Consider the following 17,941-nt stretch of genomic DNA (forward strand, 5'->3'; position numbering starts at 1 on the left):
TTTAGCTCTATGTGATGGAAAATGTTGGTTGTATTTAACTTCCATGTTTAGGTTTACTACATAATTTCAGTCATCCTCTGACATGTCTACAATGGGGTTGGCAATCCCTGGCCCTCATATCACAGATGTCCAAGATGCCAATTTCGTTTGGCATTTGAGCTGATTGCTGCCAGTTCCACCCCCACTCCGCTTGTGGCTTCTCCCATGGGATGCTGTGATCAATGTTGAATGTTCTTGTTTGCTCACTCCCAGGAGCTGGCACACTCTGTTCAGCAACCAGCACATACTGTGCTTCACTTCTTGTCATACTGAAACCTTACTGCCTCCTGTTATGTAGTGCTATGACTGCACTACACAAAAACTCAGGATTATTTGCATGTTGTTTGTCTGTATATGTTAAAGACAGTGTGTAGTTCAGTGCCCTTCGTATGGTAAGTACTCAGTTCAGCAGACAACACCACCCTGAATGGCTCTCTCCAGACCTTTTGTTGATAATAAGAGCATGTTGAGTGAAGGGCTCTTATAAGATTAGAAGTGTATTCAATGCCACCTTTCATATTCATTTTATATCCGTGACATACCCATCAAGGTAGTTTAGTCAATCCTACTTTTACTCATTGGTAATGGGATGCTCATATCTTGCTATAGTAGAATCACTTAGAGGCTTTGTTGAATGTTTCAGGACATAAATGCTTCTAATTTATTTGAAGGTCCCAGCTGATTGCGGATGGTGCTGGTGATGGCAGGGGTTGCAATAAGGAAAATAAGAAAAATAGATTATCTATTCAACAGCATTGAAAGAGCAATCTTTTTTAAAAAATAGGTGATTTACTGATTTTTAGAAAGCCTGGTATAGATCTGCCTCCTCTTGAGAGAGATGAAGTACCACTTTCTATAAACAAATTCTCTCTTAGAATGACAGAAGAAAAGGTAAAAAACACTAGCTATGTAAGAGCCTTATTTTACCAGGAATAAAAAAAAGGATGAAGTCTTTTCAGTCTACAGATAATGAATTGGTTGAGGAATGAAGAATACAGTAGCTTCCCAAAGTGTAGTTCAGGGACTCCCTGCATCACAATGCCCTAGTGAACAAGTTGAGAAGTCAGATTCTAGGGTCTTACTCAACCTAAATTCGAGAAGGGAAAGGTCTGGGATTCTGCACTTTAACACTCATGGCTAGTGATTCTGATGCACACCAAAGTTTAAGAACTACTGACTTATCGAGTCTCTCACTCTTAGGATCCCTTTTATTTGATTCCTACTAGTAGTGTATTCAGTCCTTAGTCCACCTTTCCATGATTGATCTCAAAACATAGGTCCAACCAGTTCAAATAAAATCCTGGCCTTAAGGTATAGATTGGTGATAATGCATGCTATTATTTGAATGTGCCTGCTATGGTTTGAATGTGCCAAAATTTAGGTGTTGCCAGTGTGATGGCGTTAAGAGTTGGGGCCTTTAAGAGGTTAATTGGGCCATGAGAGCTCCTACCTCATGAATGGGATTAAGGCCCTTATAAAAGAGGCTTCATGCAGTGTTCAGCTATCTTGACCTTCTGCCTTCCATCATGTGAGGACACAGCATTCCTTCTCTCTGGAAGATGCAGCAACAGGATGCCATCTGGTGAAGCAGAGAACAGCTACATAACCAAACCTGCTGGCGCCTTGATCGTGGACTTCCCAGCCTCCATAACTGTGAGAAAATAAATTTCTGTTCTTTATAAATTACCCAGTCTCAGGTATTTTGTTATAGCAGCACAAACAGACTAAAAGAGTCCAATTATTCTTTCAACAGAGAGATATTTATTGGGGCCTACTATGTGCAGGCCCAGGGCAAGGCACTAGGTATACACAAATGGATAAGGTATGGCCCTTTCCCTCAAGAGGCTTATAAGTAATTTCCTACGAATCATCTAGTACAATCAAGTACATTACACATGAAATAAAAAATGGATCAAATTTATTCTATGTCATGGTAAAAAAAAAAGGACCCAATAATTTTGTGGGTTTAAATATTAGAAAAAATATGTTTGTAGCAATATCTGGAGATTCACTAGCAATAATGGATGTATCCCTCATGTCTCACTACTAACGAATTGTTTCCAGCTGAGATCCTTATAATCTGCAGGTGCTGTTTACCATGTAATTTTACCATAGGAAACAAGGGTGTAATCACTTAATAAAGTGTAAAGAATTAGATTTTTTTCCCTTGAGCAAAATGCCTGGCTGTGGCCAACATTCCTGATGCCTCCTCCCTTGTGCAATAGGAAAGCAATATTCTAAATGAGAGGGCTGTTTTGTTCATATTCTGCAACTTGCCTCTGGAGGCCATGCTAATGAATGCAAAACTCAAGCTAGAATTCTACACCTTTTGTATGAGTAGCCACTGGTTTTTGTCTTTAACATTATATGATATAGTTTTAACTCCTACTTCTAATTGAGACTAAAATAAGGGCATTGTGAGTAGGAAATCTCTTTCATTTTAAGCAATGTTTTATATTGTTTTCTTTTGGTTTTTATTGAGAAAATAGAAACTATGTTCAAAGCATCTTCATATACTAGCAGTCCCTTTCTAATGAACACTTGACTTATGAATGTTCCATATGCATCAACAGCCTCTCTTGAGGGACTTGGAGCTACTCCTACTACCCATGGGAGCTGGAGTCATTTCTGCTGTGTGCAGAAGTTTGTTTCTCCTCAGCCCTCCTCTTCTGGGAGCTTGAGTTTTTACAGGCTCCCATCAGACTCTTGGGAACAGTTAATATGTGAGCACCTTCTCCTACTGCCACCATCAGGACACAAGAATGTGCTAGAGCCCCTGCCAGAACTCTCATGGGAGCTGAGCCCAAGAGGGAGCACAAAAAGTATAAGGAAATCTCTGGAATTGTAGTTGGTGATGGTGAGGAGGTACAGGAAGGTAAGAGATGAAAAAACACTAAAAAGAAGTTTAAGAACTCAAAAACCAACCACAATGAAACCGTACTTCACATCCACCAGAACGGTGGATTAATTAGAAATACTGACAATACCAAGTATTGGTGAAGATACAGAGCACTGGGACTCTCATACATTGCTGGTGGGCATATAAAATGGTACAGTCACTCTGGAAAACAATTTGGCAGTTTCTTACGACAAATACCCAGAGGTTCCACTGCTAGGTGTTTACTCAAGAAAAATGAAAACATATGTCTACAAAAAGACTTGTACATGAATGTTCATATCAGCTTTATTTATAATAGTCCCAAACTGGAAATAACCCAAGTGTTTATCAATAGGTAAAATGCGCAGAAAACACGTGATAGAGCCATACAACAAAATACTACTACTCAGCACTAAAAAGGAATGAACTAGAGATACATGCAACAACATGGATGAATTTCACAGACATTATGTTAAATGAAAAATCATATTCATTCATACATATGAAAAATCATATTATATGATTCTAGTATAGAACGGAAAAAAACAAGAGATGGTGATAGAGATCAGAATGGTAGTTGCCTTGGGGCAAGGAGTTGCTGGAGAACGACTGGAAGGGGCACAATGGAATTCTAAAGGGTGATGTAAAATGTTCTATGTATTGATTTGAGTGGTGGTTACAAAGGTGTGTGCACTTGTCAAATCTCTTCAACCTATATGCTTAAAATTTGTGCATTTTGTTGTATGTAAATTATATCTCAAATTTTCATAAGGGACAAACATTTAGAAAGGGCAAAATCCTTCAGAGGATCCCTCTGCTACAGGATCTAGTCTAAATTCCTTAACATGATCTGGCTCTTATTTAACACCCCTTGGCTCATATCTCTCACCATTCCTCCCCACCTCCTACTACTTATTCTAAGCCATTTGTAGTTCCAAAAATTGCTATTCTTTCTCTTTCCTCTGAAAGAGGAAATTTAAACACAATACTCTCTTTGCCTAGAATCCCTTTTCCATTTCCCATTTATAACTAAATCCTTGACACCCTTCGGGACTCACAGAGGTAGCACCTCGTCCAAGAAGGCTTGTCCACTCCCAGTTTGTATTAGGTACTTCCCCTCTTGTTCTCAGAGAACCTTAAACTTCTCTCTATAAAGCATATATTACTCTGTCTGTAATTTTAATAATAATTTTTCTAAAACCTCAAAACCATGCTGGACTGGGGCCATTTAATGTACAGGCAAATAGTCCTCCATATATTCAGTAAGCCCTAAATTAAATCATATATTATAAACTAATTTCTATCCAAAATAGCTGAAGTAAGTTTTAGCAGTCAAAGTTATAAAGAAAACTCTTCCATCAAGAATGACTTACAGAGCTGCAAATGATTGATATTTTATTGTAAATAGAATTTTTGTTTTATACTATTACTAGTATATTAGCTTATTTATCCTGTGGGTTAAGTAACTCTCTGTGGGCTTATCAGGAAAACTAACCAGACTTTATTATATTGATTCTATGGAAAACTGCATTTTTACATTCCAATCAAGTTACTCAAAAATACTGCTAAGTTGAACCATGTGAAATTGATGTTAATCATTTCTGACATACAAAAATGACAGTTTCATGTAGTTCAACCTAAATAAGCTTTAAATGCAACCCTATTCACAAGTGGGAGATTACCTATACATTCATTCATTAATTTTATATTTAATAGATTAGTGTATCCTACAAGATACTAATCATGTACCTTAAGGCTATTGGGTACAATTGTTCAATATAAACAGTAAATCACAGGATTTTGAAGAAAGTTTGTGTAAAATGTTAGGGCTGTCTTGTGTCCAACCCATTTTTTTCCACTTAATTGGAGATGCAGTAGATATGAGGACTCTGAAATTATTTACTTTTTGAACTCACACTAGAATAAGAAAGCACATTCATTTTTTAAGCTCCAAATTATCTAACTATTCTATTTTGAAGATTAATTTTAATAATTATAGTAATAGCTAACATTTATTGAGTGCATATTATGTGCTAGGTACTGTGCTAACTCTGCAACTGCTTTATGAGCAAAGTACTATTATTATCCCTATTTACAAATGATGAAATTAAAGCTTAAGTAACTTGTCCAAGGTTACATAGCTAGTAAGTGGCAGAGATGGAATTAGAATCACTCTTAATCCTACTACTCTGTTCACTACTCTATTTACACTCAAGCACATCTTTTTACCATAATAAAGCACTCATACTGAAAGATTATGATTCAATTCAACAAGTATATATTTAAACTCTGATTATCATTAGTGAACCCAGACCTATTCACATATGAAACATATTATATTATTATGAGAGATCATTATAAGAAAGTAGAGGACCAAATACCAAAATGAGCTTTTTTGTGTTTTTGGTTTTGGAGACAGGGTCTTAGTCTGTCACCCAGGCTGGAGTGCTGTGGTGAGATCATAGATCACTGCAGCCTTGAACTCCTGGGCTCAAGCGATCCTCCTGCCTCGGCCTTCTGAGAGTAGCTGGGACTACAGGCACGCGCCACCACATCCAGCAATTTTATAAATTTTTTATAGAGACGGGATCTCCCTATGTTGCCCAGGCTGGTCTCAAACTCCTGGCCTGAAGCAATCCTCCTACCTTGGCTTCCCAAAGTGCTGGGATTACAGATGTGAGCCACGATGCCTAGCCCAACATGAATCTTATAGGCCATAAGTGCTGTAGGAATCTAGGAAAGGGAGAGAATAATTGTGTGCTTTGTCATGACTAACTCCCAGAAGAGCATTGACATAAATGATACCTCAGTATTAGATGCACAGCATTCAGGGACCAAACCAAAAGTACAGCAGAAATAGGAGTGTGGCAAAATTATGGGAGCATAGTAATGAAATCCAAGGGGGAATAGCAAACCCAAGGCATCATTAGTATGTTAGGGAGCTTAGAAATTTGTGGCTTGGCTCTCTGAACCCCAGAAATATATGGAGAAGAGGACATAATGGACTAGTTATTAGATATTCAGGGCAGAAGAGTAGGGATTTAGAAATTAACCAAAATTTCATGCCCACATGTTTGGAATAATAATGGCATCAAAAATAAAAGGATTTGCACAGTGAAGGGGAAGATGGGCTCAGGCTTTAGACACAATGTTAAAATAAAGGTAGACTGTCTATGGAAAGCTAGTTTTTTATGCGGGCTGTGGCTGACTGGGTCAATCTTTCACTAATCTACTTGTTATTTTACAGATGGCCCTACTGAATTTCTTCTTCCCTGATGAAAAGGCATACTCTGAAGAGGAAAGTAAGCATGTTCGCCGCAATAAAAGAAGCAAAAGCAGTGAAGGAGCAGATGGTGAGTCTACTCAGGTGATCCTTTATCACTTCTGAGTTATTTGTTAGTAAGAATATCCTTCTAAGAACTACCTGTCAAGTGTGCTTCATCATCTCATATTGTCCACACATCCAAGATCACAGAAGATTTTTCCACCCTAACCTACCAATCAGTACTTTGACATAGAACTAACTAGATAAGGATCCTCCCTCCTCCAACTCCAGATACTTACAGTTCTTTCTCAGTATGTCTGAGAGCCATGGTAGCATTTGTATCTCTCTGTAAAGACCAAGATCATCCTCTCTAAGGACCTCATCTCCCCTGGAGACATCCTGCATCTACTAAGGTCCCCAAGAGGATTGGGTTGAATTCTTGGAATGGTCAGAGTGTTGTGCCATACTGGCACTTACATCATGTGTTAATTCCAATGATAATTGTATCAATGTTGGTATCTGCTGCCATGCCCAAATCTAGAGCTTCTAGAACTTGTTTGTAAGTTTCTTTTTCTTTTCTTTTCTGTTTTTTGAGACAGACTCTCACTCTGCTGCCCTGGCTAGAGTGTCGTGGTGTCAGCCTAGCTCACAGCAACCTCAAACTCCTAGGCTCAAGCGATCCTCTTGCTTCAGCCTCCAGGATAGCTGGGACAACAGGCATGTGCCACCATGCCTGGCTAATTTTTTCTACTTTTAGTTGTCCAGCTAATTTCTTTCTATTTTTAGTAGAGACGGGGTCTCACTCTTGCTCAGGCTGGTCTCGAACTCCTGAGCTCCAGTAATCCTCCCACCTCAACCTCCCTGAGTGCAAGGATGACAGGTGTGAGCCACCATGCCCGGCTTTGTTTGTAAGTTTCTTGAGGGCAGGGATTCATTTCTCTTTGTATAACCCAAGAATCTAGTGTGGTGTCTGGCATATTGTTGGTGTTTGTAATGTAAGTTGATGATGTTGACTGCCCCTTCAGCTAGGCAGTAATGTGCCAATGGAAAACATCCCTATTGGGGTGTCATAGCTTGAAGTTAACTAGAAATGCATTCTGTGGGGCATAACAAAATGTTGAGCTAGCTCCTGGGAAGAGTCTTTGAATCACTCTGATATTTCAGCATCACCCTGTCAGTTGACAAAATGCTACCCCTTTGGCATAGGAGTTTATAGAATACATAGCTCTGGGCTGCTGCAAAGCCATCTGGATTCAAAGATAGCATGTGTCTGTCTACATCAGCCAATGAAATGTGTCTGTATGGTTACAAAGCAACATGACTTTATAAAGATGGAAATGAGATTTTTAAGATGACAGTTGTCAATGTGAGGGCCAATGATGGAAGGAGTTTCAGAAGGCAGGAGCCATTAAAGAGATGGGGCTAGGACTTTGTTAGGAGTGGCAAGAAGAAGAATTGGCTGAAGTCTGAAAAAGAACTCAGAACCAGAACCCCCTAATAATAATTTTTAAAAAGAGAAGTAAGATAGGTTTTTCTAGTCGGTGGAGGAGGCAGCAGCCCTGAGCCTTCGAATGGAGAACTAGACTAGGGGGACATTCTCTAGAACAGACATTTTACATACAGTTGATAACCAAGTTCAAGCATAAGAAATGTAGTCCATGAAATAAAAGCACCCATATTCACCTACTACTTGTAGCCAGTTTCCTGCAAGTCTTCTGGCTATGTGGAAGCTGGGAGCTGAGAGTCATGGTCCTTTTTCTCTCCTAATCATCTCACCATTTCTCCACCTTTAGTTTTTCCCCTGAAGCTATTCTCAGTACCAGCAAATCTTTCATAATCCTGGTTGATAAGGAGGACAGGGAAAAGGTGGTAAGAGTGGTATCACCTTCTGTAGTAGACATGGTCTTCCCTTCCTTTCCAAGGAAGTCTGTTGTCTTCTAAGTTTTACCTCTTCATCTAACCTCCCAAGTTTTCTCTTAAAGAAGGCAATTTCCTCTTTTCCCCCAAACCACTTTATCCAGATCTAGTTACCAACATCTCTGATACTGATCTTCCTTAGAGTGTTTATTCCATCTTGATACAAAATAGTTTTTCTCTCCGGTCAAGGCCAAAGCCTCTCTTATTAATTTTTAGCACTACCTATCTACTTCCCTCATGATCTGATATTCAAGTAGGTCAGCAGACTCTACTCATTTTGTGCCAATGTCAAGTTTCTGCAATCCAGGTCTTTTTCTTTAATCAGTATATCTTGGAGGAATCCACCAGCCCCTTAGAGTTAGGGGTATTGAATGCCCAGAAATCCTGGGATTTTATTGGATTTTCAGCCTTTCACCTTTAGTCTACAGAGCCTATTTTTTTTAGATAAGGGGGTGCTCCAATGAGTAAAAGGGTGATAAATAAATCCAACTCTCCTTTTCTTTTGAACTACTCTTGTTGTTCTGCAGAATGTATACTTTATTCAATACATTCATCAAATATTTATGGAATAAATATAGCAGTTTATATAATACTAGAACAGAATACAATAAGGATATTTGTATTTGTTTAATTTACTTTTATATCCCACTGCCTAGAAAAGGACCTGACACACAGCAGACCTTCAATAAATATTTCTTGTTACCCTGAAGGAGCTTTAGGATAAGCAATAAATAAAGGTGGTGGTGGTAAGCACTGTGAAGAAAAATATAGCAGAACAAGAGGGAGAGAGAGTGATGGGGTATGTTATAAGGTAATCAAGGAAGTTCTCTCTGATAAGGGATACATTTGAGAAGAGACCTCAATGAAATGAAGGTATGAACCATGCAAATGTCTGGGGACAGAAGGAACAGAAAATGCAAAGGCTCTGAGGCAGAAGAATGTTTGATATATTCCAGAAAGGCCAGTGTAACTGGGAACAGAGTAAGAAGAGGAATAGGGAAGGAGATCAGTTCAGAGTACAAAATCCAATCTAGATCCTTACAGGCCAAGGTGAGGACTCTGGCTTTTATTCTGTGTGAGACAGGGAACAACTGGAGGATTTTGAGCAAAGGAGTGACAGCATCAGAGATGCCTTCAGGGATGGTTCAACATATACAAATCTATAAATAATAGAAGTGAAAACAAAGACCATATGATCCCCTCAATAGATGCAGAAAAAGCATTCAACGAAATTCAGCACCCTTTATGATAAGAATGCTCAACAAAATAGTCATAGATGGAACTTACCTTAAAATGATAAAAGCCATATACTACAAACCACAGCCAGCATCATACTAAACAGGGAAAAATTGAAAGCGTTCCTACTTAGAACTGGGACCAAATAAGGTTGCCCACTATCATAACTTCCATTCAACATAATACTGGAAGTCCTAGCCAGAGCAATCAGACAAGAGAAGGAAATCAAGGAAGGGTATCCAAATGGGGGCAGAAGAGGTCAGACTATCACTCTTTGCTGATGATATGATCTCATATCTAGAAAACTCCAAAGATTCTGCCAAGAGACTTCTGTAATTGTTAAATAAATTCAGCAAAGTCTCAGGTTACAAAATCAATCTACATACATCACTAGCATTCATATACATCAACAACAGTCAAACTAAGAACCAAATCAAAGACTCAATACCTTTCACAATAGCAATAAAGAAAATAAAATATCTAGGAATATATTTAACTAAAGTGGTGAAAGACCTCTATGGGGAGAACTACAAAACACTGAGGAAAGAAATAGAGGATATAAGCAGATAGAAAAACATACCATGCTCATGTGTCAGCAGCATCAACATTCTTAAAATGTCTATACTACCCAAAGTGATATACAGAGTCAATACAATCCCTATTAAAATACCGACATCACTTTTCACAGACATAGAAAAAATAATTCTATGCTTCATATGGAACCAGAGAAGACCCTGTATAGCCAAAGCAACCTTAAGCAAAAAGAACATATTGGGAGGCATCAATTTATCAGACTTCAAGCTATACTACAAGGCTATAGTAATCAAAACAGCACAGGATTAGCACAAGAACAGAGACATAGACCAATGGATCAGAACAGAGAACCCAGATACAAAATCATCCTCATATTGCCATCTGATCTTTGACAAAGCAGACAAATACATAACACTGGGGAAAACAATCCCTATTTAATAAATGGTGCTGGGAAAATTGGATAGCCACATGTAGAAGACTGAAACAGGATCCGCACTTCTCACCTCTCACAAAAATCAAATCACGATGGATAACAGACATAAACCTAAGGTGTGAAGCCTTAAGAATTTTAGAAGAAAATATTGAAAAAAACTCTCATAGACATTGGCATAGGCAAAGAATTTATGAAGAAGATTGCTTTTGGGGTCAAAAGCAATCACAGAAACAATAAATAAATGGGACATGATTAAATTAAAAGGCTTCTGCACAGCCAAGGAAACGATCAATAGAGCAAATGGACAACCTACAGAATGGAAGAAAATATTTGCATGTTATACATCTGATAACGGGCTGATAACCAGAATCTATAAAGAACTCAAACAAATCAGCAAGAAAAAGTCTGACTTATGTTTTAACAGACTTCCTCTGGCTTCTGTATTAAAAATTGGTGCAAGAAAAAATACAAGCAAGGAGACCCCTAAAGAGAATATTACAGTAGGCAAGAGATGATAGTGGCCTAGACTAGAATGTAGGCAGTGTGGGTAGTGGAAGTAGTCAGATTCTGGAAAGATTATGAAGGAATGGCTGATGGGATTTTCAGATTGATTAGATAAGCCGTATGAGAGAAGAGGCAAGAATTTTAAAAAGTTTCTGCACAGCAAAGGAAATAATCAACACCATAAACACAACCTACGGAATGGGAGAATATAATCACAAAATATACATCCAACAAAAGACTGATTTTCAGAATCTGTTAATATAAAGAACTCAACAGCAAGGGGGAAAAAACCTTTAAAATAACAATAAAGAAAAACAACCCCTTCAAAAAGTGGACAAAAGACATCAACAGAACTTTTATCAAAAGAAGATAGACAAATAACAAATGATTTGAAAAAAATGTTCAACATCACTCATCATCAGGGAAATGCAAATTAAAACCACAATGAGATACCACCTTACCCTTGTCAGAATGGCCATTATTAAAAAGTTAAAGAAGGGGATGGACACACTTGAAGCTCTTACTCGAGGGGGGCGGGGGGGCATGGGCAATATATGTAACCTTAACACTTGTACCCCCATAATACACTAAAATAAAAATAAAAAAGTTAAAGAACAGCAGATGCTGGTGGAGATGCAGAAAAAAAAGGTACATGTATGCACTGTTGGTGGGACTCCAAATTAAAACAACCTCTATGGAAAACAGTATGGAGATTTCTCTAGGAGCTAAAAGTTGACCTACCATTCAATCCAGCAATCCCACCTACTGGGTATCTACCCAAAGGAAAAGAAACCATTTTATCAAAAAGACACCTGCAGGCTAGGCACAAAGGCTCATGCCTGTAATCCTAGCACTCTGGGAGGCCGAGGCAGGAGGATCGCTCAAGGTCAGGAGTTCAAGACTAGCTTAAGCAAGAACGAGATCCCATCTTTACTAAAAATAGAAAGAAATTAGCTGGACAACTAAAAATACATATATAGAAAAAATTAGCTGGGCATGGTGGTGCATGCCTGTAGTCCCAGCTATTCGGGAGGCTGAGGCAGGAGGATTGCTTGAGCCCAGGAGTTTGAGGTTGCCATGTGCTAGACTGATGCTACGGCACTCTAGCCCAGACAACAGAGCGAGACTCTGTCTCAAAAAAAAAAAAAAAAAGATACCTGTAGTCAAATGTTTATTGCAATACAGTTCACAATTGCAAAGATGTGGAATCAACCTAAGTGCCTATCAACTGATGAGTAGATAAAGAAAATATGGTGTATATATATACCATGTAGCATTAGTCAACCATATAAAAGAATGAAATGATGTAATTTGCAGCAATTTGGATGGAACTGGAGACCATTATCCTAAGTCAAGTATGTCAGGAATGGGTAAACAAAAACCACATGTTCTCAGTAGTAAGTGGGGGCTAAACAATGGGTACATGTAGGCACAAAAAGATGTAAAGGACATTGGAAACTAAGAAGGGGGGGTAGGTTGAGAGGGGTAGGAAGGTAAGAACTTATCTATCTGATACAATGAACACTGTCCTGGTGGCGGGCACACTGAAAGCCTTGACTTCAGCATTATCCAGTGTATGTATGCAACAAAAAGTTTTGACTCCCTTAATATTTTGAAATAATAACAAAAGACAACAAAAAAAGAACAACTCCAAGGTTTTGGGTTTAAGGAACTATACAAGTAGAATTGCCATTTCTGAGATGGGAAAGAACAGGGGAAATGCTGTATAGAGGATTATGGGGTAAGAATTCACTTGGGTTTGTTAAATTTGAGGTGCCTATTAGATAGCCAAGTGAATATATAAGTACACATTGTGCATCACTGCATATCAAGACAATGAGCTGAATCTGTTTTGTACAAATAAAAGACTTCTCTTTGAAGAAGTGAGTTAGTCAGTAAACTGTTCTGAACAGAGTAAAAGGTAGGATGGGATTGGTAAATCAGAGTGGGATGAGTTAAAGCCTAGAAAAGAAAAACTGTGTGACAAGGAAAATATCAGGTGTTGATTCTAAATCCACAAACTACTTGATATAATAAAAATTTAGGTATCCAGCTCAGGTTTGCATCACAAATGTTAAGAAATCATTTACCTTAAACAGTTAAGAACATGGCAGAGATTTCAAAAAGAAAACTTTTATCAAAGGTCAAAAATAGAGACAATTTTCAAAGAGAACAGGAAAAATCAGTTCTAATTCCTTGTATAATTATTTTGATCTGCTACTATCCTTTGATTTCACTTCAATTCCCAAACTTTATTTTATTGTTATTTAACAAGCCTTCAGGGCACTACCAGAAGGAATGCAAAGATGAATAAGGCCCTCGGAAAAGCTTACAAGTCAGTGAAGAAGCAGGTACATGTATAGGCAACAGGTAAAAATGAAGCAAAGGTAGGGTGGTGAAAGTGGGTCCTAGGGCTTTACCTAACATGGGACCAGTACATTGAAGACACTCAAGCATTTGTTAAATGAATGACAAAATGAACAAATGGGGGAGGTGTCTAGATTTTCTATCTAGGAACTATAGATATTAAGCTTAATGATCTCTACTAACCCCTGTGGGAGAAAAAATAGTTTAATAAATGATTCATTAACACTTAGGAAAAGAAGGGGATGTGGTGATCCTTTGGCGCCTGCATAGATTCACCAAGAATAAATCGGCTTACAGAAGTCTGTTTTCCTGTTTTCATCAGTCTATTAAAGTAGAGACAGCATCAGCATAGTCTATCTTGCCTTTTAAAAAGAAAGTCAATGGCTATATCCAGGGCATATCCAATCTTTCTGACCCACCATTCAAGAATGATTGCATTAATCTCACTTTCTCCATTCAAATTACTGTATAAATGAAAGCATTGGCTAGCTAAACAGCAGTCCCCAAAACAGGGTTAGTTTCCCTACAGTATAAATCTTGGCACTTGATAGCTTCAGCTCCTAGAAAAGAAGTGAATTTTGTTTTCTTTACTACATCTCTACCTTAAATTTATTACTCCTGCTGTGAGTTGGCCAGAAGTATTTCAGATAGTTTTTAAGCTCATTTGTGCTAATTATGTGAGGCCTTTTGGTTGTTGTTGTTCTGCAAGGAAAAATATGATCTCTTCTTGTGGGTGTTGAGTAACAACAGTCCCAGAAATCTGTGCCAGGATTTCCTGCTGAGGCCCATCTCTGTGATGTGTTTCTGAAGTAATAATAGCTCTATGGAGCTTGCTTGGTCATCTCTTGCAGGATACTCCAGAAATTTGAAGAACTTTATTTTCTAATTGGAATGAAATATAGATTATATTTGGGGGATCATGAGGTCTTAGAATCAGGTAACATGAATCCAGAATTTACAAGGAGGTAGTTTCCATATTTTACAAATATTATTGTGAAAACATCTGTTCTCTTTCTGTAGGAGCGTTCTCAGGAGTCAACCAAAATTTTAATCTCTTTCCACAACTGCCTCCCTGCTCATGTTTCTATCTTAGTAAGAGAATAAAAGCACAGGATAATATAATAGAAAAGGTACTAGATTAAGTTGCAATTTCTGGACCCCAATCCTGATGTCGCTGCCACCTTACCCAGTGACTTTGGAGAAGTCACATCCCTCTGAGCCACAGTTTTCCTGTCTGTAAATTAGCCCTGCTTACCTCATATAGTTGTTGTATTGATAAAAAGTGTTAATGTATGCAAAAATACTTCAAAAATTATTAAGTGCTATTACTTTGTTCTCTCTGGAAAATAGACATAATAATTTGGTCTCCCAGGCATTTGGGTCATTCATGTCCCTTAATTTATGGACAACCATAATAATTTCTGCAAAGATGCTCTTTTTCAGCCAAATTGCCCTTTTTTGTTCTCCCTGATGCCATCCAAGCCCATAGGAAGAAGACTCCATGCCTGGAACTGGCCTATCTCATCACAGCAAATGATCACATCTACACATTGCTTTGTGGCACTCTGGCTGGCTGGCTGTATACATGTGTCCATTTTTTGTCAGTATCTCTTAGAAATTTTTCTTAATTGTAGTTTTCTTTATTTTTGGACAGATTTTAAAAAGTTAGTATTCTTTTCTATTATAAAAGAGCAAAGGAGAAAAACAAGTAAGATTGAAATATACCCTTTGTCCTTCACTTCTTAAAAATAATAATGGAATAGGGCGTAGCTACTATTAAATTAATACAGATGAACATGAAAGGTTATGGTAGCAAAGAGAACAGACTTTCTGCATGTACAAATGTTAGCTAAAATTAAGAATTGCCCTTATTCTAGTACTGCTCTTCTGTTTATTGCCTTTCAGTGAGCCATCGCTGTGCTATTATCAAATGAGAGAAGCTAAAATCATCTTGAGAGATGATAGACTTTCAGGGGCTTGTTCACAAGACAAAATTAAAGCTTTTGAAGGCTCGCCATGTGTATGGACTTGAGGATGATTGTTGATTTCACATGTAGAATCCCAAGATTGCCTGCTGGTAGTGGATGCCAACAGCTTAAGTGCCCACAGCAGAACACTCTGGAGAGTGGCTTTATATCAAATAAGACATTAAGTAAGCTAACATATCTTAGCTTGCTCATACTCCAAAATAGCCTTTAAAGCTGTACTTTCATTGATGAAACTAGCCCTTCAGTAAATGATCTCAACAGGCCATCACTACTGACATTTGGTTAACAAGCATTTTTAGAATACCAACTACTTGTAAGACAGTATAGCAAGCTCTGTAATTGGTATAGCTACCAACTCCAGTCCTTAGCACTTAAGGCCTAAATTGAATTTGGCATAGAGATTAGTGAAAGATTAAGACGCTTAAAAATATTTATGGGGTTTTTAATTGCAAAAATAACACATTGTAACAAATATAAGCAATACAGAATTAGGCAAGGTAAAATGTGAACATGCCCCCACATGCTACAAAAGTGCTATAAAGGTAAGACATCTTTGAGGGATATCTTACTGCCTAAAGGAAGTAACAGGCCCACCTGACCTGAGGTTCTCTAAAGGTCCTTCTAGTCTGTCACTCTCTCTAAAGTTATTTCTAGCTATTTGTTTCTCAATATTAGGGAAAGTGGTAAATGAACTCTTAAGCCAGGAGACCTGGAGTCTAATCCCAGCTCTGCCATTAGTAATTATACTAGCATAATGACCTTGGATAAGTCTTACTTCATGTCTGTGATCTTAGTTTCTTCTAAAGGGTTAGACTAGAATTACTGGGTATAAGAGATTCAAAGGCATCTAAGGAGTTATTTTCAAAGAATGCACAGCCCTGGAAATTCTGACTACTATACACCCTATTGAGAAAACTATAGTGACTTTCTATTATTATTACTGATGAGGTACTATTATTACTGATGAGAGTACGTCATATCCCTCAGATGTATTAGGGTAAGAAAAAGATGTTTAACTACTAGAATAGATGATCTAATTGTTTCCTTCCAATTCTGATATAATTTGCTTCTAACTATTCCTGATTTCTATAATATAATGATAATAGCTAGGCTAGTTTTAGCCAACCAGATGATATCTAAATGAATAAATACTCAGAGTTTCAATTTGGATACTCAGTGAGCCTTTTCATTAGCATCCATGAGGAGGCTCAGTAAGGATTAAGAGCATGCAAATAGTTTCAAGAAGTGAAGGCTAAGAAGGTTAATCTGTTGGCTAAGTGGGGAACTGTTAGCTCTCTTCTATATGGCTCCTCAGAATATCACAGGCAGATGTAGATGTATAGTCGGAAGGCACCTGTTGGCTCTGTAGTGTATTACTTATGCAACCCTGCCTTACTCTAGATTCTACTCTTTGACCTGCAGAGCCTCTTTGGTCTCAAAGGTAAGGAACTACTACAGCTTTCTTTGTTTTTTTTTTTTTTAATTCATTTATTCAACAAATGTTTATTAAGTACCAACTGGTTGTTGAATCAATGTTTATTGATCACTGTTCCAGACACTAGAGACATGGTAGGGAATAAGATAAGATCCTACCCTCATCAAACTCACAGTGGTGATTTTAATACAGTGTAGTGAGTCATATAATGGGGTAGGCACAGGGTTCTATGGGTACATTGTCATCTGATCTAGACCTGGGAGGTCAAGGAAGTTGTCCTTATGGGGTTAACATCTGAGCTGTAACCTGACAGATACTGGAGTTAGCCAAATGAAGATTTAGGGGGATAGTACACCAGGCAAAGAGAACATACATGTTGGAAGGCTTAAAGAGGGAGCTTAGCTCATTTAGGGAACTGGAAGAAGTTTGTATGGATAGAGTATAGAGATCTAAAGGGGAAGTGATAATAAATGATCTGGCCAACAAGGATCAAATCATGCAGGGCTTTGGAATTCATTATGAAGCTTAGAAACTATCCTAAAGGCAATGGGGAAGCACAGGATCAATGTCAAGAATAGATTATATGGCATATATCTTCAAATGCCAAATGTACATATTCTGATGCAGCACTTCCACTTCTATTTTTAGATATACTCACACATTGAAAATCGTTTATCAACAAAGATATTCTTTGCTGTACTATTTGTAATATAGGATTGGGAATAACTTAAATGCCCATTATTCAGAAACTGATTAAATAAATTATGATAAATCTATAACTGGTAACCATGGTTGCTCTGAGGAAAAAACAGTTTGAAGCTAGAGAGTGGAGGGCGTTGACTTAATTTTCATATTTTGTATCCTTTAAATTTTTTAACATGTGCATGTCCTACCAATTTAAAATAAATAAATAGATAAAATGTAATTTTTTTTGTTTGTTTGTTTTGTTTTTTTGAGACAGAGTCTCACTTTGTTGCCCAGGCTAGAGTGAGTGCCGTGGCGTCAGCCTGGCTCACAGCAACCTCAATCTCCGGGGCTCAGCGATCCTCCTGCCTCAGCCTCCCGAGTAGCTGGGACTACAGGCATGCACCACCATGCCCGGCTAGTTTTTTGTATATATATTTTTAGTTGGTCAATTAATTTATTTCTATTTTTGGTAGAGACGGGGTCTCGCTCAGGCTGGTTTCGAACTCCTGACCTTGAGCAATCCGCCCGCCTCGGCCTCCCAAAGTGCTAGGATTACAGGCGTGAGCCACCACGCCCGGCCGATAAAATGTAATTTTAAAAATAAATAAAATTGACATGATATACCATTTTGTACTTATTACCCAAATAGAGTAGCAAT

At 38.0% G+C, this 17,941-nt stretch overlaps 1 protein-coding gene across 1 annotated transcript in view; it reads left to right on the forward strand.

Annotated features, from left to right (window-relative positions):
• The window catches only part of EDA (ectodysplasin A), a 325,596-nt gene that overhangs the window by 248,856 nt on the left and 58,799 nt on the right, over positions 1 to 17,941 (forward strand). Inside the window, exon 2 of the mRNA XM_012736250.3 lies at positions 6,165 to 6,270. Coding sequence (XP_012591704.1) covers positions 6,165 to 6,270 — 106 coding nt within the window. The remainder of the gene's footprint in view (positions 1 to 6,164; positions 6,271 to 17,941) is intronic.

Source organism: Microcebus murinus, chromosome X (genome assembly GCF_040939455.1).
Source record: "Microcebus murinus isolate Inina chromosome X, M.murinus_Inina_mat1.0, whole genome shotgun sequence".
NCBI lineage: Eukaryota > Metazoa > Chordata > Mammalia > Primates > Cheirogaleidae > Microcebus > Microcebus murinus.